The sequence below is a fragment of the Rhea pennata genome, chromosome 17 (genome assembly GCF_028389875.1).
Source record: "Rhea pennata isolate bPtePen1 chromosome 17, bPtePen1.pri, whole genome shotgun sequence".
Classification (NCBI taxonomy): Eukaryota; Metazoa; Chordata; class Aves; order Rheiformes; family Rheidae; genus Rhea; species Rhea pennata.
The window spans coordinates 6,199,089-6,221,867 of record NC_084679.1 but is presented as its reverse complement, the minus strand read 5'-3'; the positions used below and the strand labels follow the sequence as shown (position 1 = coordinate 6,221,867).

General features: G+C 40.0%; 1 protein-coding gene across 1 annotated transcript; it reads right to left on the bottom strand.

Moving 5' to 3' along the window:
* Positions 1 to 956: 956 nt before the first annotated feature.
* FZD10 (frizzled class receptor 10) lies at positions 957 to 3,770 on the bottom strand. The gene has a single exon (XM_062589936.1). It carries the CDS (start codon positions 3,768 to 3,770, stop codon positions 2,013 to 2,015), a length of 1,758 nt encoding a protein of 585 aa, XP_062445920.1. The 3' UTR covers positions 957 to 2,012.
* Between the last annotated feature and the right edge of the window lie 19,009 nt (positions 3,771 to 22,779).

Sequence of the window (22,779 nt, the reverse complement as noted above, 5' to 3'; positions counted from 1 at the left end):
ATTGCCAGAAACATTTAAAAAGATCACAAGAAGACAAAAGCTTATCTCTAGCATGACATACATCCTTGAAAAACCAGGACACTAACAAACAGTCCTTCTGTTATAAAGCTCCTAGCTGTTCCAGGGCGACTGTCGTGTCACAGGGATCCTCACTCCACCAAAGCCCATCGTGACCTCTCTTCCTCCTGCGGGGAGAGCCCACATACAGGGCTCTGTGCTGGACGGGCCCCTGGGAGACAGTGAGGTTATATTACTGTCTCACCAGGTGATCACACAGCTTGTTAGCCAGCTCCACAGAAAATTTTAAGTTCATACAAAATCACGCTTCCTTAAAAACTTTTTGGTCTTGTATTTACATTTTTAACATTACCAAATAGCTTTCCTAAAATAGCTTAAAAAGTTTGCATTTAGATTTGCCCAGTTCCTTCTCCCAATCTTTTTCTTAGTCTTTTTCCAAATACTAGAGATGCATTCAGTAGTGTTAAAAGTGAAAAAATCCTGGAGGAGCACAGACTGTATTGTATTCAAACTGCGCTGAAGGGAGCCAGCTATCTTTAACATGCTGACCGTACCCTATGCAAATTTTAAAGGGGTTTTAACCAGGGATCATTGTTGTAATCTCTGTGCTCTGTAAACATGGTACTACTCTACAGCACTGCAGCTTTTTTACATCACTGAAGCCTCTTCCCAGTCAGTTTTCTCAGTTGCAATGTTCTACAGAAAGATGTAATGTCAAAATCCATTTATTTAATTACAACTTGCAATCTCTTTTTAGCAAATTATGGTTCTGTTTGGTTATACTCTCAGGCAAGTGTAACAGCTATTATATTTGAAATGTGCTTTTAGCAAATAATTGAGAAAACAAGTTTATTAACTACAAAGCACATCAAAGAAAGTTTAGAACACAAAATTATCAAACTAAAGAACGTATTTTATTTTTAATAAAATAGTGGAGCATGAAAAATAATTGTATATTACAAATATATACAACACAAAACTGTGCACCCTCAGCACAGTAAAGAGCATCACTCTATACAAAGCTTCCCTTTGCAGAATCTAGTGCTTCTTGATCTATTCATCGTGAGAATTTGTTTAACAATAGAAAGAGTCAATAAGCCCTTTGGGTCTCTTTGAGTTGATCCCCCCCCCTTTTTTTGCACAAATCAGTCCAAACGTGTATAACATTGGCTTGATTTCCATTAAAAAGCCACAAAATGTAACACTAAAGGGTTTCTGAGGACTAGACCTTTTAGTTCTTTTGTTAAGAGATTTCTTTTGTTGTCTTTATGTACAGCAAAATACTTGTTTCTCTTTTCATGTCATGGTAAGAAAAAAAAATGTATTGCACATTATTCTTATTCACAAAGTTTGTGTCTGGTGCAGGAAGTTTCTCTTTTAGTGAAAGAATATTCGTGAGCGTTATCGATAGGATCTATTTTTAGAAACGCCAAACCCACTGGGCTGAGATGAGTTGTAAAAGATTCCGCTCTCCCGCTCGCTCTCTCTTTTTTTTTTTTTTAAAGTTAGCATGGAAGCTACTTTCACAGATAGTATACTTACTGAGCACAGGCCTCCTTGGGACCTTAGCTTCCCCCAGAGACAATGCTCACTTGGGTGCTTTTTCAAAGAAAATCTTTGCTCCTTAAAATTTGACTATATCTTGTTACTCAGAAACCTGTAGGAAATCCAGCTCAGCTACATGAAAAAAGTTAAGTAGTTTTGGTTTTTTGTTTGTTTGTTTGTTTTAAACTCTGAGGGCTGGATGAAGTATCTTATTACAAATTAGTAACAGAAGCTGTTCAATTCACAACATTTCTTTCACTGAAAACCTTTCCATAAGTACATTTACCTTCAGTTCTTCACCAGCTCCTGAATTCAGCATGATACATTTTTTGCCTTGAGCTATTAAACCGTCCTCTGACATAAAGCACCATTTTATTTTTTAATTTCTGACTGCTGCTGTGGACATACATAAGTCTATAGGATGAGATATAACCTTGTCTAAAACTCACTCACACACAAGTGGGTGGTTGTAATGTTGATTCATATTTTGCATGGTGACTTTTCTGCGGTTGCTGAGGTTTTTTGTAGATTCCACTACTTGTAATAACACTTGCAGGTTTTCTCCTACTTCTCTTCTTTAATCTTCGACTACAGACATTTTGCCAGGACTGAAGAGTCTTGGAAGTCCAGATCCACATGCCACTAGTAATGCCAACAACTAATAACATAAAAATTTTGACCATAAAAATTTCTACTGCTGGAATAGAGTTATTCATCATGCAGTCTAAATTTTTAGTCTGATTGTTCATCTTGCATTTCTGTTGAGTTGCCACAATTTTCCAATAATCCATATTAAGTCTTTCATAAAAATAGCAGGCTATCACACAAGTTGCAGGCACTGTATACAAGACTGAGAAAACGCCAATCCTGACCATAAGTTTCTCCAACTTGTCAGTATTTTCTCCACCTGTTTTCATCACCCTCCTGATATGAAAAAGAGCCACAAAACCAGAAAGAATAAAAGAGGTGCCAATGATTAGATAACAAGCCAAAGGAATGAGTACAAATCCAGTCAAGGCATTCACATCCATGCTTCCAACATAGCACAACCCTGTCAGCTCATCTCCAGCTACCCTTCTCATAACTAGGATCATTATAGTCTTCACAGCTGGAATGGCCCATGCTGCCAAGTGAAAGTAGCTACTGTTTGCTTCAATTGCTTCATGTCCCCATTTTTTCCCAGCCGCTAGAAACCAAGTTAAAGTCAAGATTACCCACCACAAGGAGCTCGCCATACCAAAGTAATACAGAACCAGGAACACAATAGTGCAGCCAGTGCTCTCCAGTCCTTCCTGGATGACATAGAGCTGGCCGCTGTCCCTATCGCAGGCTATGCTTTCAGCACCTGAAAAGAGGCGAATAATGTACCCCACTGAGTAGACACAGTAGCACATGGAAAGGAAGATAATGGGCCTCTCGGGGTACTTGAAACGCTGAGGATCTATCAAGAAAGTAAGTACAGTAAAAGCACTGGAGAAGAAGCACAAAATGGACCAGATGGCAATCCAAATGACAGCAAACTGTTTGTCATCCTTGCTCCAGTAAACATCAACCCCCGGCGTGCAGAGCGGGGCACAGGAAGCACTTTTTTCCACATGGTGGAACTTGCCAGGATTTTCACAGGTCGCTCTGCTGAGGCTGTCCTTGTGCTGCTGCAGATCGTGACCGCTGCTGGGCCTCTGCGGCCGAAACATGGGTGGCAGCATGCTGGATCCTCTGGGGGGCTCATCTGATCCGTTGTTGGGGGCTTCCATGCAGAGGTAATTCGGGTCATTCTTGTTGGGCAGTTTGCTGCAGTCTAAGGAGTCTGGCCACTTAAAATTGAACTGCTCCATAATAGGAGAGCATTTCAGCCTTGCCTGCTCACACATAACCCTGCAGGCAGGGATTGGCGTAGAAACCTGCTCCGTGCACATCGGGGCATAGAGGGAGCAGAGGAAGAATTTTAGATGGCTGTGGCAACCGTACTCCACCAGCGGGGCAAACTCGTGCAGCTGAATGGCAGCTTCCCTTTGGTTTTCATGCCCCATCAGATTAGGCATCCTCGTCATGTTGTACCCTATATCCTTGCACATGGGGATTTCTATAGGCTGGCACCTCCCGTCACCGGGGCGGTCAATGTCTATGGAGCTGATCCCCGCGCAGAAGCAGGTCAGGCAGCCGAGCAGCAGGAGAGTCCGCACGCAGTTCCTCAGCGCCGGCCCCATCTTCGCAGGCGGCCGGGCGGCGGGGAGCGCGGCCCCGGGGCGAGTCAGTCCCGCGGCGGCGGCGGCGCTCCTGCCGCGGCCGGCATCGCCCCGGGCGCTGCGCGGAGAGCGCGGCGGCGGCGCCCGGAGCGCGGAGCCCGCGCGGGGGCCCGCATAGCCCGCGCCGCAGCGCACGGCCGCGGGGCGGGCGGGCAACTTCGCCAAGAGCCGGCCGCGGAAAAGGAGAAAAGCACCCCCAATGCACAGATGCGCCAAACTTACTGCGGGGAGCCCGGCAACTTTCTTTTTCCTCGGGCTTCCACTTTTGCGATCCGTCTTTCCAGCACCCTTCTTCCTCCTCCTCCTCCCGGCTTTTCCTTCCTCGAAGCACCAGCAGAGCGCTGCCAGAACAGTTTGGGTCTGGGCAGATCCCGGCGATCACTGCTTCAACTTGCACAAGTCCCGGGCGGCTTTCGGTGCAGCGGGTTTCTCCAGGGATTTTCCTCTTCCCAGAAAGGGTCACGGCTCCTTACTTTCTTCCCAAGAGGTGGGGATTGGTTTATTCGACTGCAGAATAAAGGAGGAGGAGGAGGAACTATCTAAGCCACTGAAGAGGGGGGCCTGAAAAACACCCCCTTCTCGCCGCCCTCCGGTCTGGGTGTGCAATAGGTCGGCGCTTCGCGGAGCGGAGCGGGCCGGCGCTCGCGTGCGCGCTGCGTGTGCGTCTGCTCCGCTCCCCCCGCGCCAGCAGGAACTCCTGGGGCAGGAGCAGCTGGAGTTTTTAGGGGGCGGTTGAGTCCGGGGGGGGAACCCACACAAAACCTGTGCAGGATCCGCCTTGCATACGACATCCACTTTGCATGAGAAAGGTGAAGCTGACACGGTGATTACTTTCCAATCACTCGGAACGCCTTGAAACCTCCTTAAGGACCCCTACAGGTTTTCCTTGATCAGCACAGATTAAAAAAGGCCCCATTTGTTCCTCTCCCCTCCTGTCTTTCCTTCCTTTCTCCTTTCCCTCCCGTTGCCCTCCCTTGAAAGTTTAACAAGATTTTTTTTTCTCTCTCGAAGGCGTCAGCCTAACCTTCCTCACTCAGGTAGGAAGCCAGGGAGAGCGAGTGCTTCAGACTTCTTGTCTCCCAATAAGAGGGTTGAAGGTGCTGCCTCCTTCACTGCCTTTTCTGGGGGGTGGGAGGGGGGGGATGCTTCAGCAGGGAGGATGTGGGGAGGAGGATGCATTTTATGGCGAGCGCTATAAACTCTTGGCTGCCAGGGTCGTAAAACATGGGTGCCTTCAGCCTGGAATCTCAGCTGCTTTCAAATGTCGAGCTTTGATTGTCTCCAATTCCTAAGCGAACAGGACAGGCAGGATTGCTGGAGAAGTACCTGATTATATCCTTAATCACGGCATGGCATCTCTCGAAAAGTAGCTTTTTATTTTCTTTTTAAGTAAGAAACCCTGAGAGGAGTAGAGACATAGCCCTGGGAAAGTGGCTTCATCCACTGTAGAAAGGATACTTAGAGATTTTGGAGATGGAGATCATTTTAAAGTGAGTTGTGTTTACTTTTATAAGTTCAGTTTTGAGATTTGTTTTGCTAGAGATTTGTCAGAGCTAGAATGAGGAAGTTAAGTCCCCTACCAAACAACAATTCACAATTTTACAGGCTGAAAAGGAGCATTGCGATCAAAAGTCAAAAGATTAGCTCTACTTTTTTTTTTTTTTTTTTTTTCCTCCATACTGAGCTTAGTTTTAGCGAACATATTAATGAGGAAGGAAAAAATCTCTCTTTCTCTTCATTCATGGACGCCCACACAAACTGGGCTCCTCTCCATTAGTGCCTGTTCCTTATCGAAATGAACACGGATTCTCCTGGAAGCTGGCAAATCCCGCAGGGTCAGAGTTAATACCCCACCAGCCTCCAGAAAGGAAACTGTTGGCTTCCTCAATGGAGATAAGGGTGAAATGGATCCAAGCAAGGACAACAACCAGGGCTCATGTTTGTCTTTGAAAACCCTGAAGATGCGGCCAGTTTTTTGCCTAGAAGTAAAATCCACCATAAAAATGTTTTAAAACAGTACTCTGCTTTTTGTGGCTTTTCAGTGGCTGGAGGAGATCATACGTATAAAGTATTGGCCATAGAGACTGACCTTTCCTTGCGCATTTTTACATTCCTTAGGGAATGTTACAAAAGCAGACAGTGTTATGTGCAAAAAAGCTGTATTTTAGTGTGGGTATGTATGTGTGTGTGTGAGAGAGAGAGAGACAGAGAAAGAGAGTGTGTGTGTGTTGGGGCATTTCCATTCTTCATTAATGTGAGCCTGTTTTCTTAGTATTTGTATGCATCCTAATGCTCTTGTGGAGAGCTCTGTTGGGGGTAGCAGGAAAGTGAGGGGAAAGCTTTTAAAAAGGACAAGCCACCTTTTAAAAAGTGAAATTTAAATAATAATTAAGAGGATCACTTTTAATATTTGCTTTGTTTAGCTTGACTGTTTGGGATGTTATTTCTTTTTTTCAACAAGCATTTTTGAAAAGCATTTTATTATCACAATCCACATGAAAATAATCTAGAAAAAAATACATGAAATAAAACATGGTCTCTATTCTTCTATATCACTGATAACAACCTCTTATTTTTCTAAGAGGCAAAAAGAAATACAAATGAAAATGAGGAAAAAAGGGGGGGGGAACCCCAACCTTTGTAGTTGCCTCTCCTAATTGAACTTTTATGTGCCAATTTAAATCAGCCTTGTTTTTTTCTAGCCATTATTTTAGCCAGCACATCCTGTTTTAGATGATTTATTTCAGTTTCTATATTTTTAAAAGCTCTCCAGGACTATCTCCCATTCAAGGAGCTTGACTCAGTGATACCAACAAACAGAACATTATTATAGAAAAATGAGGGCGCTGAGAAATCAGCAACTGGGAGATACCTCTGTAACTAATAAATGAAAAGAGCCTTTTGATGGCTCCAGCTGAAAAGATATTTTATTTTATTTTTTTTTCTCCTGTGTGTGGGATTTGAGATGTGTGATTCTATGGAGCAGCCAGGCACCCCTGCTGCTAGGCCCTGGCTAGGAGTTGGCCCCCCTCTGGCAAATGTTATGGAGAATTGGGAGGAATTTTATGGCTGTCTTTTCCCTCAGCTCTTTTTTCTTTTGTCTTCTTTGAAGAATGACTTTAGACATTTTATTTACATATTTAACCATGGATGAAAGAGGAAAAAGAAAGCATTTGGGCCGTTGTGGGAATAGTGATATGTTTAAATTAATGGAAATCTTATTAAGCTTTTAAAATTTTAAGCAAAAGATTTTTAATGAAACTTTATAATTAAACATGATTTCAAATAATGTGCCAACTCACAGGAAAGATACATTTCTCCCTCTAGCTATCAAGCTCCCCACTTTCCAAAAATGTGCAGAGGAATCATCTGTATCTTAAAGTCCAGCTCTTCTTCTGTCCCGTAAGCAAAAGATTTTAAAAACTGAATATTTATTAGGCCATGTCATAATTAAACCATAGCTAAATATTTTGTAGATATAGCAAAGCATAAGGCAAGAAAAAAGTGCTGTCCCCCCACATCTCCGGCATAGCAAAGTTTAATGCTATGTAATCTATTGCAGTGACAGTGTAATAAAATACTTTGATATGGGTAATGGTGAAAATCAAAGTTGCAGCTATTCTATACATGTTAGAGTCAATGGAAATTGCAGTGCTAGGCAAGGTTTTCTGAAATGGGATTAAAGAAAACCGAAATAATCCTTTTGAGATAAAACGTTCTGACACTTCAGCAGTAAGAGAAATGAAATGATAGGTTTGGGGAGTTAAAGAGTTAATTAATACATTAAAGATTTTTAATAAATATTCTAAATGACATTATGATGATCGTGTGTTATGACAGAACATAAACTGATACTGATGATCTAATGCTTAAAAAGTCTATGGCTACAATCATATTTCAAATTTAATGAAATATTTTTGGCCAGCTGCTCATTACACACACAAAAAGAGATCAGTTCAATGTTAGTCCTGTTGAATAATCCTGTCTTCATCTATATTTGTACTGAATCATTCAGGCACTTTTTAACTGCTTACATCTGATAAACATTTTGTTTTCTTAACAAATTCTAACATATATATGCAAAAAATGTTAGATATACAGAATATATAAAAAAAAGAAAAACATCACAGAAATCAAAGCTGATAACAATTTTATCAAATTCCTAAGCCTGCCTTTCTTATTGAATTTACATGCAGAAAATGTTTACTGTTTAAACCAAATGGGCTCGTTTTTTCATAGCCACAGAATTTCTGTAGCAGTTTTGCAACAATATTTAAATAAACTTGTCTGCCTAATAGGACAGGCATACTGAGAAATATTCCCATGCAAGTGCAAATATTCACAATGCACAAAAGTTTTAATTACCTTAGAAAGCCACCACCAACTGTTAAAGGAATTAAAAACAAAAACAAATCATAAATGGATGAGTGGGTTGTATAGTATTGGTCTAATACAATTTAGCTGGCTATTTTAAGAGCACTTCCCTTGAAATGTGGTTTGAAATATTACCAAAGGTTCGACGGGGTGCATTAGTGTGAATTGCAAATCAGAACATTTCTTTAATCCCCTTTTCATGGCCTGGCTTCGGATCAGTGGCATCTAAGGGACTCCCCACTGATTCTGGCTCAGGAGGAACCATTCACTGGGGCAGCTTCCCTCCTCTATTCCCACAGTCTAGAAAACAACACCACAGACAGACACCCTCCAACTAAATTAGATTAAACTCCTTCTCTTCCACAGCACATTAGCCTTTTCACTGCCCAAGATTCATTATTCAGCTACTCCTAATTTAAAGGTACAGTATTTTTCTCCTCTTAAGAAGGAAAAAAAAAAAAAACCAAACAAAATCTAAGTAAAAGAAAAAGATAAAGTTCCTAATCAAAAATAAACTTCAATAGTTTTAAAACTAGATAAAGGTAGGAGAATGCCCTTTTCACTTATACCCTAATATTACAGGGATATTATTTGTTTAAAGCACAGATGAAAGTTCTATCCAGATTAAAAACAAGCACAGCCTTGTAAAAGAGAAAATGCACACAGATTTTCTTTGCTAGTATACACCATTCTTTAAACTTCATTCATTATTCTTCTTGCATGCACTGTCTGTGTGATATCTTGCAGCCTGATCTAGACACGTGAAGACATAAACACAGTAAAAACGCAATATGAAAGTGAGGATTGATTAGTTCTTCTCTAGTAACTTCCTCCTTATTTTTCTTCCACAACTTCCCCCCCCCCCAATTTTACAAGATAAGAAACAATCTTTTCATAACTCCCTGACACTGCTTTCAGGTACAAGCATGTACTTCTTCACAGATACCCACGCAAGCAGCTAACAGTAGACAGGAGGAGGAAGATCCCATGCTCGCTGTCTTATGGATCTCAAGGGTCCAGCTGGCTATTGCTGCACTAACTGCATCAGGCGTTGCAGGGGCGCGAGCCAGCTGCAGCTCCCAGGAACTCCCACTCCTGGACACTACTTACACAGCTTACATTACCTGTGTAGCACCTGAATGGTGCAAAAGGAGAAAAGTAGAGAACCTCTATCCTTTAATCAGTAACCATCTTGCTGTGTTTTCTTTTTTTAATAATAAAAAAACCCTACTACCGAAGAATCTTTGCTCTTCTTTCTCTTTTGTGAAGTACTGCTGAAGTAGCTTTAAAATAACATTTCAGTACAAATATTGGCAGCACCTAGCTTGCAGAAAGCTGGAAAAATCATTTTAGTCGCATGCTTCTGGCAGATCCTAAAAGATGCTCTTGGTGCCTGAAGCTCCCAATTGTAGTTCCAGGGCCTCTCTAAATTAGCACCTAGACTGTGGAAAGATGAAGGGCTAGATGAAAGCAGCCTGAAATATATGGCTCTCTTCGTGACATATGGATGTTACCCTCTCTCACTTGAGCTTGCAACAGTCAAAGATGTGGTTCCCAGCCCTCCTTAGTCCACCAGATTTACTGAGGCCTTCAGACCTAGGCAATAATCTTGCAGAAAACTTCCTTCTTGGCTATTAAACTTTTGCAGTACACTAGTCTTACTGTTGGCCACACATCCAGATCTTCTGAATATCATTCTATTTGGGTTTCTCACTAATATTGTAATTTTTAATTGCCTATGCAATGCCTTGAGCATTTTGGCACCTCTGGTGCAGACATGGACTTTTAAAAGTAAAATGATGGTAATAAATACATTTTTACTGCTGCAGTAGAAGATAACAAGGTCTGTTCCTCTAATACTAAATGTCACTAATTCATGAACCCTCAAATAAATATACAAAAATCCAGTAATTTGAGAGTTATTTTACTCACATGAAAAGTTAATGAGAAATGTCATAAGATAAGGCTTTCCTGTGAAGGTTCCCAAACTGACTTTTCAGGCCTGAAATCCCTGAAAGAAAGGGTGATGTAGCTGTGGGATAGATCTGAAGATTGAGAGCTTTGGAGGTTTACTCTCCTTTCCATTAATGCCTCTTCGTGCTGTTTTGGTGGTAGAAGAATTTGAATGTGAGCTACACATTAATGCAAAACGTAATTTCTCGTTATCTATTCTTGTTGAAATAATCACATGCCAGGTTCTGTGCTGAACTGGGGACAGGCCAGAAGCAAAGGATAGAAATACAGAATTAGGAAGGGAACAAAGCTTGTCAGAGAGCCACCAGGGTCAGCAAAATTGATGGGCCAACACTCCCTTGCCCTGCTGCTGAGGGTACCAGGCTTCTTACATGCTCAATAAGTAAAGGGGAAAGATCTCTCAGGCACTTTAATCCAAGAGTTGCCTTATAGCCCTGCATGGTATACTGTATTGTACTTCACAGTAAAGGTGGTGGCAGCCCCAGTAACACCCTTTCTGAAGTTCTCAATATGGATTTTTCATTTTTCAGGGGACTGGCAAAACAGGTATACTTCCCTAATACCACACTGGTTTTCCTTAATTTCTTACATTATCTCTTCACCAAGTTTTAACTCTAATATGATTTAAAAATTCTGGAAAAAAAAAAAACAATTTGGAAACCTGCAGTATACCTTTTCTCATGCCTAATATAGACCACTCTAGTATAAATATAGCCTGATTGATTTACCAGCTGTCTGAGCTGATGAACACAATTCTAGTATTAATGTTGCCTTCCTGTCTCAAGTTCATTCTTTTCATAAGAGCCCTTCAAAACAGTTTAATAGAGATCCACGTTCCCTCAGTGTTTTGCAGACATTACTTAATTACAGCTTTTAAAACCCTTATGAGGTATTGTAGGTAAGTGTTCTTACGACTAATACAAAGCAGGATAAAATGTGATATGAAATATACACCCTGCATCAGAAAGTGAAGCAATGGCACAGCAATAAAATCCTGGCGTTCAAATCCAAACCCTGCTCCCTAGATAAGGGTAATCTTTTCCTTTGTCGGAAGATGTTTACCAACACCTGACATTCGCTGGACAGCACAACAAAGCCAGGCCTGAAAGGCACGTATGGCATCCATGGTACATATAGAATTGGTTATCTTGTCTCATTCTTGTAATAGTAGATTGTTGGGGATGACAAATTGGAGAATATATCCTGGTAATAACTGCACATGAATTTAGTGCTGGATAGTCAGTAGTGTGTTGCTTGATGGGTAGTTCTTGTTAGGCAAAGGGAGGAAAGCAGAATGTGCTTCTGAGAGTCACGGCACGTCAGTGATGGGGAACAGCTTTTGAACGGGGGTTTGCTTGAGCACACTAGAGCTTTGCAGCAGTGCAGCTGTAAAGGTGCAGGTTTTAAATGGTGTTGCTACAAACCTTGCTGGCCACTGTCAGCTGAACTGGCCAGCATGAAGCAGTCCAGAGCATATCACTTTTCACTTCTAGGGGTATGTGATATTTTTTTAGATTATAAGTAGGATATTCAAGAGAATCACTCTGTAAATCATCTGAGACCTAAATTTCACCTTCATCTATACCACAATAAATCAATATCGACTTGAATTTCACTCATGTTAAAATGAATATCTGGCAGTCTGGGACAAGAGAAATCTGACTTGCATGATTCAGATGTGCTTCTGTGATGGATATGGACTGAAATCTAGAAATACTCTCACTGATATATGACAGTCAGTGCCAAGGCACACAGCTGGCCCGCAAGTCCGTGGTTGGATAATGCTACAATGAAATTTATGGAAAAGGACAACGAATAGTGTTGTTAAATCAAACTAAACTGGTACTTAGCACAGGACACATAGAATTAGGTCTTCTGGCCTAGGAAAAAATAATGAAGAAGCAAAACCAAGAAAATTAGTCCATCTCTAAAAAATATTATAAACACTGGTGGAAAAAACTGTGAATGCACTTAGTTCTTAGCAGATGTAGTTTGAACCTAATGCATCCTTGACTGTATGAAATGAAGAACTACATCTTATCATAGTTATGTGTGTTTCCCTTAGGCTTTCTAGAATAGTCAGACACGGCCTAATATAAAATATGTACACATAAATTTTCCCCATAGTAAAAATTATTTGCCTTTAGACATCCACAAATTGGATGCAAATACTGCTGTCACAGTTGCCTACTAGTACGCAGCTATGCTGACATGTTTCTGACACTGTCCTTACCACCTCATTATTGTGGTAAAGGCCTGTGGTAATAAAGGAGAACCTTGTCTTTATAAAAGTTCTGCTTTTCTGAGCGCTGCTGATTTGCAGTATAACCTTTGTCAAATCACATTCAGTGCTCTAGTTTCCTTAGATGGTGGAACAGCTATAACACTTGTCCTCACAGAAGCATGAGGAAGTTTAAATTAATCACTTAACTGTTCTAGGATGAAAAGTGAAAGGTGTTAATTTTTTTTTTCACATGACTAGTCCCATCTACTTTCTCAAAGTCTGTTCCAGATGTCACTAAAGCCAACTGAGCTTTCATCACTATTTTGGTAGAGGCCCACCCTGTACATTCAAGTACTTTATTTTCTATCTGCAAATGAAGCAAAACACCAGTTGCTATACAAAGGGTGTCACTAGAAGTACTAGGAAAGGGATGGAGAACAAACCAAAAAATATCATTATGCCATTGTATGAAACTATGTGCACCTGCTGCTTCAAGATCACACCCTATTCTGGTCCTCTTATCTCAGAGAAGAATTGTAGAATGAGAAGAGCAAGTAAAGATATGGAAAGAATGACTAAATAAGTGTCGTCATCCTAGAAAAGAGATAATTGAAGGACAATATAACAGAGGTTTCTAAAGTCACTATCTAGGCTGAGCAGGGAATGATTATTCATTGATTCTTCTAAAACACCAGTGAGGGAGCACCACATGGCCAGTTCAAAATGAATAAAAGGAGATACTTCTATATATCGTATGTAGCAAAATTATTTCCTTCACAACACTGTGAATGCCCAAAGTTTATATAGCTTCAAAAATGATTAGACAGATTTGCTGAAGGAGTATCTATGAACATCTACTAAAAACAAAGATAGCACATTTGGCTCTTGAAATCCAGCTTTACAAATCACTGAAGAGTGGACAGTATACTGGGGAAGTAGCAGTTTTCCAATTGCTTTGTGTTTTACCCATGCTTATAGTCTTCCCTGAGTATCTACTATGGGACACTGATAGAGACAGGATATTGTGCTAGATGGACTTGTGGCCTGACCTGCATATCCACTCTACATTCTTATACTCTTAGATACCGTGAATGGATATGGGCTTAATCATTGCTGTATGTTGCTCTTGGACATTCTCCATCTGGCATTTTAATTTTAAGGGTGTGATGTCAATAGTTCTGAAAATGTTCTCCGGAGTAAGCATGAAAAGTGTGAAATTTAAATACCATTGTTTGGAATGCTATTTATTATTTCCAGATTACAAATGAAAAAGAGTTGCTTTACATATCTCACAAGCAAGAGGCACAAGAGAGGCTGATCCAGTAGTTATGGTAGATGCCAAGTTTCACAAACTGAGCATAAAGGTCACATATAACAGTTGATTTTGTCTTGCAATAATAGCCACATCTGATGTGTTTGTAGCACAGTCCTTCGCTCATCCTATGACACCACAGACTAGCTGTAGCTGGTCAGCAGAATCTCAAAGCCAGCATGTCTTATTGCAGGAGAAAAGAGACCTAGTTAGGCTGTGTTTTGGTGAGGAGTGTGCCCTGGCTATTTGAGCCCCATATTCATTTACAGTCTAAACTACAGTTCATTCTCATGTCACAAAATCAGGTCTTCTCTGTCTTATGCCTCAACTCGTCACACATAGGCTGACATGGCTGTGTTTCCCATGTCAATGCAGGAACTTAAATGTTAAGGCATTAGACTGAGATTCAGCCTAGTTCAAATCCACAAACTATCAGCATGATTAGCTTAGCTCAGTTGGTTAGAGTGTGGTGCTAATAATGCCAAGGTCGTGAGTTCAAAGGTTTCCAATACTGGTGTGAAATACAGTGAGGACACCCACTGTCACATTTAGATCGTGCCAAATTTTTTTTACTGTTTAGATTTTTTTTTTATTTGGAAATGATTTATACAAGGTGGGAGAAAAGTCTCTCTTACTCTGAAATATTTGTATCTGCCCAGGAAACTGAAAAGACAAATCAGTAATGATTTAAGTATAATGATAAGTTATTACTGGGAAAAGCCTAGGTATATACAAGCCCACTGTCTGACTTTGCATTTCCCCCAGCATTAAAGGAAAATGAAGAATATTCTGCCTGATGCATGGGAAGTGCTCAGACACTGCAGTGTTGGAAGAACATCCGTACTACCTCATGAGTGAGCGATCAGAAAAATCAGACCTTCAAAGATTCAGATACACCTCTTCCGATTGATTGCAAGCTCACTGCACATAATGTTCCAGTTTGGCCAATCTCATGTTCAAGAGCACAAAAATAGTGTTACATGTTGCACAAATTAGGCAACCAAGTAAACTGAATCAATTAGAAGCAGCTGTTGAAGATCAGAAATTTTAGGGGAGCTATAGGGTGAATTCCTCCATCTATACATCTTTTTTTGAAGGGGGAATGAAAAGGAGGAGGGAATGAAAAATTGATACTGCTCTGTGCTTCAGATGAAAGAACAAACTTAATTTTATTTTCTTTAATGACTGCACTGGATTCTGAAATTAAACCCAGCGGGTAAAAAGATCCTGTGCAGATTTCAAAAGAGATCGTGTAGTCTGACCATGTGCTAAATCAGGCACATTTTTTAAGTCCTGCCATGTTCTGTAAAACTGAAAAGGGTTATCCCTCTAAGTATTTCGCTTTTCAAAGCCATCCTTCTTTTTCCACCTACCCAAGTCTGTGGATATTCCAAAATAAATGTCATCCTAACTTTAAATGTCATTTCTGGTTCCTCCCTCTAACTTCAAAAGGAGAATTCCTGTATATTCTGCATTAAATATTAGTAGAGCTCAAAATACAGAAAGCACTTTTTTTTAACCTCTAAGCTGAGCCACAAAAAATAAAAAGATCCAGCCGTATAAATAACTGAATATAATCCCCCGTACAGTTTTTAAAGCAATTGAACTGAGAGTGGCTAACCTTCACTCTGAACCTGCTCCAGGTGCAGGAGCACCTGGCCTCAGCCGGCGGTGCCCGCGTCACCCCGCAGCACCCCTTCCGAGCCTTCGCCCTGACGAAACGCCCCGGGGCAGCCGCCCGAGCCTGCCTGAGCTTTGTTCCTGGTGGGTGTGCCAACCTGCCGTCAGAATCCCCTTATTATATGCAAAAGAAAGGTCATACTTTAAAGCATACCTGTGTATCTCTAAGGCTGCGGTTTGAGGATACCCAGTCCGCAGCAGCAAGACAGACCCAGCCCCGCCAGGCCAGCCGCTGCCGCTGCTGCTGCCGCCGCCGCAGGAGCCGGTCCGTCACTTATGCTCACACAGCTGTCTGTGGGGCCATGCTGCACACTGGATCAGCAAATCCAGTGTTTTTAAGAGTCAACCCCAAATATATTTATGGATATGTAACATTAAAACAGTCTATAACGTTGAGCTAGTATTGCTTCTGAAATCAACTCATTCTCAGCCTGTGGCCAGCGAGTACAGACACATAAACCAGCATACATATGGGTATGTGCATAGCTGTGAGCTTGTATTTGTGTGTGTGTGTAAGACAAATATTTTTCAGTATACAAGTACACACAGAGTACTTTAGACACAAATACAATACATGCTTTTAAAACACTGGCTAGTCCTGTTCAGTTTGAGTTTTAGCACTTTTTAAAACTCCACAAGTGATTTGCAGAGAAAACACAGCCTGCATCTTCGGAAAACCTGTTCCCAGACATAGACATATTTCTAACGTCAATAGTAAAAGGGCATACTGAATTAACTGTTTACCTAAATATTATAAAGTGTATGCATACAACATATGCACAACCACGTGTGTTTTATACATAAATATCTAAGTATACATGTAAAAGTAAACGCATTTGTAGCACTAAAATGCTTACTGGGTCTTTTAGTATGGATGAACTACATGTAGATACTTTTAAGTTCTGCTAGTCTGGGATTGATTATGTCCTTCCTATTAAAGTGGTTTGCTGCTTTAAACTGGTAAATATTATTTAAAAAGGGCGGGACAGTGTTTGGAAAATAGTTGGTCACTGCCTTATCTTGCACAGACATAACTAACTTTGAAAGTAGAGTCATATTTATCTTCACATATATTCTGAACTACATTTCTTTTCAAAGGTTTAATGCAATTGCGTCAAATGCCATCCTTCAACTATAGGTGACGCATAGATACAGAATGTGGAATCAAGGGATATAAAGAAGATTAGTGGAGAAAAAATTGTGAAAAAATGGCAGCTGAGCTTCATTGAAAGTGTACTTAATACACAAAACAATACAAGAACTGTATTATATTACCAGTAGTCTGGAAATTATAAAACTGCCCTCTCTTTGGCAATACTGATTTCTTGTTTCTTTGATGTGTGTTAGCTCAGAAGATTAGGTTACTCCTTAAATTGTACACAAATAACAATCAGACACTGCAACAACAATCTTGATGTTGTCATCTTTTCCATTATGCCATTCCACTGCATTGGTTGGCAAACCACCACTGAAATATCACAGTACACACTTACAAGTGTTACAATTTCAAGCTATTATTTTCAGTCTGCTTGATTCTTTTTTTTTCTTTTTATTTTTGCCCTCATTCATACCAAGTATGTTGCGAGTGTAAAACTAAATTTCTAATTTCATAGCATTTGATGATTGCTTTGTCCGAGCATAAATTAATAAAGGAGAAAAATGAAAGAAATGTTTAGTTACATTCTGTAAGCCTCCACAAGTGGGAGCCTTCTAAAAAACTGGGATGCTATCATTTAGACAGAAAAGGCCGTATCTACTTCCACTGATACTGTATCAAAACCTCCACTGATTTACATGGAATCAGGATTTTGTAACTGGAGAGTTCATGTTCAAACGCAACTTCTGGGCCTACTACAGTGAGGCCACACTTCTGGGATGAGTGATGCAGACCATCCTTACAGGGCTCCAAATCAATCTCGTTAAATTAAAACAATTTCTATCTACAGTGCCTGGACTGGGATAGATATCTTTCTATCTCTGGTGTCCCTTAGGAAGACTGCTGAATTTATTATTTTAATCTATGGCTAAGATTTAAATAATCTAAAGATTTTCCGTAATTACGCTCAGTTTAGCATCAATCCCAGGGTATCAATCCAATCAATATTTCCACAATCCCAGGTCATTACAATCTCCCTGTCTTCCCCATTTGCAATCAGTATTGGCTGGTGCAATTGGGCAGGACACTTCTGCATCATGTGTTATCACTGCAAGGAAGGGCATCTACCCTGGTACTGAGACAAGTGAATCCAAATCATGCAGTGTAGTATCTACAGTAGTCTACTTCAGTTCAGGCATAGCTTAATTACTGTAAATTAAGATGAATCGTCCCTATCTAAGGGCTTGAACAAGGTATGTGTATTACTTAAGCTCCTAAAGTAATGTCTGAATGATGTGCAGTGGAGAATTTCACCATGAGAAATTGAGCCCATCTTATATTGTCTCTAAACCAGAATATATGAAAAAGCCAGGAGTGATTCAAAGTCCATGGAATGGAAAGATGCCCAAGCAACCATAATTTTGCTCAACTATGGACTTTAGAGTTCGTTCTAATGGTTTTAAGGTTTTCAGTATCCTTAGCTTTACTTTTATTAGAACTTTCAACTTGAAATTCAACTTGGAAGTAATTAATGATATTGCCATAAATACAGTTTTATGATCAGTTCAATTATTTACTTCCCATTTTGCTTCTCCATAGCATAACAATGAAATAATAGAGCCAATCTTCCTATTTCTACTGGTTCCTGATATTCCTACAGAATCCTTCATCCAATTCTAGAACAAATGTTCATAAAAATGCTCTGTTAAAGGTAAAGCTTTCTTGAGTCGTATGATGAATGCTTGCTGCCACAGGTCATAAACTTTATAACATTTATTCCAAACAAAAGCCTGATATTATCTAGGGGGGTGGGGGTTATCTGTAACAGGGGAAAGAAAAGAGAAACACTTCCTCTTGTTTCTACAGTTGTTTTATTTTATTGCTATTCAACTGATGTTACAATTTTTAAAAAGAGAGAGGAAGAAAAAAGTTTGTTCATTTTGTTTGGCTTCTAATCTCTTGCCAAATGAACTAGCTAGAAGCATTGTATACTGACAAAATACAGTCCAAGTTGTAACAGTTCTGACTCATCTATTGCTGTCCAGTCTCCCTTGAGATTTAGGTTACTGCGGCTACAGAAAGTTTTGTTCCACAGTGTATCTGTTAATCTTTATTACTGGAGGTACTTCTTTGAGCCTGGGATCTCACTCGTTTATGAAATGGTAGAATAGGAGAAACCCACCCAAGTTTATGGCTAAGACAAGTAATCAATCATTGGAAGCAACAGTGCCATGCAGACAAGCTTTAAGAAAAGGAATGAATGGAACCAGCTAAGCCTGCAGGGACAGATGAACCCACTTCTCATTTTCTGTTTATTAAAAGCATTCATGTCAATTTGTCATGTGAAAGCATTTAGTTCATTCAAGCACACATGTAATTTAAAAATGCTATTAATAATACTTTAAAATGGATACTGTCAAATTCTTTACACACAGGTGATAAGGGAACTGCAGTGGTAGCTTAAGATCTCTAGTTCCAATCTCAGTGCCAGATTTACTAAACAATAGGTCAAATTCTGTCTTTATGTAACTCCTCTGAAACTAATGTGGTTATAGCAGGCGTGAATTTAGGAAAAACACATCTATTCACTGCCCTCTAAAGGCCAGGTTAAAACTTCTCTGAAGCTATTAGAATTTTTTTCATCATTTTTTTGAGATTTATCTTTCCATTGTCTCTAATTAGCTGTGGACTGAGTTCAAGAAAAAGGACCTGGAAAACTCAAAAAGCTCTTTTCTCAGGAGTCAGAAACGTCTTGCAAATGCCTCTGTTACTGGCACCAAAGGAAATTAATTCTGGCTACAAGGTTGCTGTGGTTTGCATATTCACTGCAGGTCTCCTTATACATTAAATGGAAAGGAGCCAAAACACAAACCTGCTTCACTGGGCAGAACTGAGCCAGGTCATTAACAGCTGCAGTCACTGTTCTTCAGAGAATGTTCTTTATGAGATACCTAATGGCAAAATTTGTCCCCCAAAAGGTGAATTGCTAGGGAATGAGCCCTGAGCCCTGTTACTCTGTTTCTCTGCCTCAGTTAAAAAACAAGTCATGGCTTTCCTTGTGCAAAATTCTATGTTTTTATGAATGAGAAAGATCCTGTTTGACACGGTCCCCTCATTGTCTCTGCAATGAGTTGTGATTTTGGGCTTGATCCAAAGTCTAGTGAAAAGATAATCTCTCCCTTTACTTGAACTACCTTTAAATCAGACTCTTTACATGTCATAAAAATATCATGAATGTCTGTGCTGTTTGGGAGTGAAATTTCCAAAGAGCACATTGAGATGCAAAACAAAAGTCTTCCTCGTGCAGCCTTGGCTTTGACTTCCCTCCTACATTCATGGCCAGTAAGTCAGACACTTAGCCCTAGCATAACATCCATCTCACATATATAATTAATATCACACAGGCTCTGTTTCTTTCAGACAATACTTTGATGAATGCCAGAGGTATTAAGCATACTATTAGAATGAGATTATGCTTAGAAGAAGCAAAAAATGCTCTAACTCCTGACTGCTTTGTTCTTTTGAATTATTGCACAGGAGAAACAGATAACAAAACCTTTTCTGTATCCAAAGGAATATACAAAATGCTGCTACATATTTGCCTGAATTGTTTCAGGTTTTAAGTAGTTACTAATAATCTAAGGCAGGAAGGACTGGGAAGGCAACCTCAAACCCCTGAAATATTCAATAAACTCACGGTTCAGAAACAGCTCAATACCTGACAGACTATAAACCTCAAGGCTGTGAATTGAAACAACAGCTTGATATGAAGTGACTGGACCAGACCTCCCTCCTTAAACTAAGCGAGTACAGTACCTGGTAAAGTTTTATAGCCTTAACAAGATCTTTAACAAATTAAAGCCACTGGAACTATGACTTTGTTCTTTCTTTTCAAGCTGTTCACCTTCCCGTTCCTATCCACTAATGCCACTGCCAAATGGATGGTTTTAATTCAAGTCCCAGAATGGGATAAAGCTTGGTAGTCATACAATAATGCTTTGAAAGAAGAATTCGGGTTCATAGAGGTTATTTAACTGTTTCAGAAGCTCCACTATAATAAATAAAGACTTCTGCCATTCTTGTCTTTGTTATAATTGACTAAATCTAGTAGAATATATTCATAACTCAGGGAAGACTGGGTTCCCTGTGACTGCACTTACATTTGCATTATTTTTGTGCAACCAAGAACTACCTAAGCTAAAGAAATAAGATCCTTGATTATCATCTCCTTTGATCATCTCCCTCTTCCCGCACCACGTATATACTGCATACTATAAAGGTACCCTGGTTCATAACTGGAGCTCCTCATGCTAAATAGCAGGAGAACTAGACCAAAATTTATCCAGTATTTGAAAGTCCGTGTGATTGTATTGATCTGAGGCTTTACTGTAGGATTATCTTTGTGACTGTGGCAATACTAGAGCTTTTTCTACATATAGCACCTTGCAAACTGCTGCGCATATGTATGCATCTGCAGTACAAGCTATCCTACGCTGCCTTGCAACCCAGTAGAGGAAACATGCAGCACAAATACCAGAAGGAAACACAAATGTTGCAAGTTCTTCCTCCCCAGCAGTCAACCCAACCTGTCTATATGCAAAAGACTTGGACCAACAACAGTTCAGTTTTCCCTCAAAGCCATACCAGCTCTCAGTCAGCACTAAATCTGGGTAACATCTGCTTTTGCTCTCCCTGCTAGGTTGAGGTGTCTGTGCAGCATGTCCCAAAGTGCTGTGGATGTCCAGCCATTTTTTTTCTCTCCCACCTCTCAGAGCCTTTTCTTTTCTGTGGACTTTCAATGTTAAAATTCCCAATTCAAGATGCACATCCAAACCCAGGCACGGCTCCAAAGGGAGTCCCTTTGCATACAAACAGGAGGCAGACACAGACACTTCCTTCACTTCCAGTTTAGGAAAATAATCACATTCGATAAACTGTGCTTCAGGTCTGTTCAGGATAGTTCTTAGTTTTAGTATGAGGCTACCAGAAAGTAGCAAATGGGTACCAAGACTTCGAATACTTAAAGAAAAGAAAAAGCACATTAATATACATAATAGGGTGTAAACCATTTCAGTAAGCAGAAAGAAAATACTAGAAAAATACATTCCTGTTACTAACAGGGAAATTTGACTTCAGTTCTAGATAGTTTGCATTCTGAATTCATACTCAGGTTTGGCATGTCCTCTTCTGTTACTTACACAAGAGTCTAAGAATCAAACAGAAATCCTGTTGATGTTGCACTTGAAATCAGATCTGCATTTGTTAGGGAGCTTTCATGGTCCAGGTGTAAAATCTCCAATAAACGTTAGACATAATTCAAGCAGAGAAAAACAGTCCTTAGTTTGACAGGCTGCTAACCACAAGGCCACCAAGTACAAAGAAGCAGCTCTGACATCAAGACCCATGGTATTCTTAACAGACCGTAAAACTAGAATTAGTCAAAAGGCAATCTTCACTAAGGTTTAGAGCTATGTTTACTGCACACTTTGAATAAAAATTCCTGGAAAAGAAAGCTGAAGTTTCAACTGCTGAAACTCAACTTTGGAAATTAAATTCCTGAAATAGCCTCACTGCAGGGCAATGCATAGAGTACTGATATTCTCAAAGAAAATAATACTATTCATGACAAAAATCTCAGAAGGTTTAGGGTGTTACTGCTCCTTAAAACTATACAACTGACAAACTTACTACAACACGCAGTATAAAAATATACTAATACAAGACCACTTCCGCTTAGCTGAAAATTTCCTCATGGTAAGTAGGAAAACACACCTTCCAATGACAAGAATTGTTTCACATTTTCCACAATACATCCTAACGATAAATGACATTTTGCTATGACAGGCTAACTCTCTGATGGAATGTCTTGTTCTACACTACATGCTGTACTTCCCAGAGTGCATTACTTTGCATTTCATGACTTGTAAATTCAACAAACTTTCTTTTCTAAGAGAAATTAAACATACAGTTTATCAACATGATGGTATGTTTTACCTCTGATTGCCTCTAATTCCTTCTACCAAAATGTATGTTTCTTTTATGACTGCATTAATGAAGGATTTTGTCTGCCAATGAGAAGTGAATGAAACTTGCGCTATAATGCAGAAAGTGGAAAAGTGTAAAAGGAAAGCAAAGCTTAAAAATAAAAGAAAAAATAGAAGCTGAGAGAACCTGGAAAGGCGAAGAGTGCAGGCTCCAACTGCCACTGTACAGTGCAGACAGCTGTACTGACTGACTCCTCTTTGATGGCTCCTTCTAAAATCTGCTAAAGTCAGTCCCCATTGACTTTCCTGTCTTTGGATCAAGATGT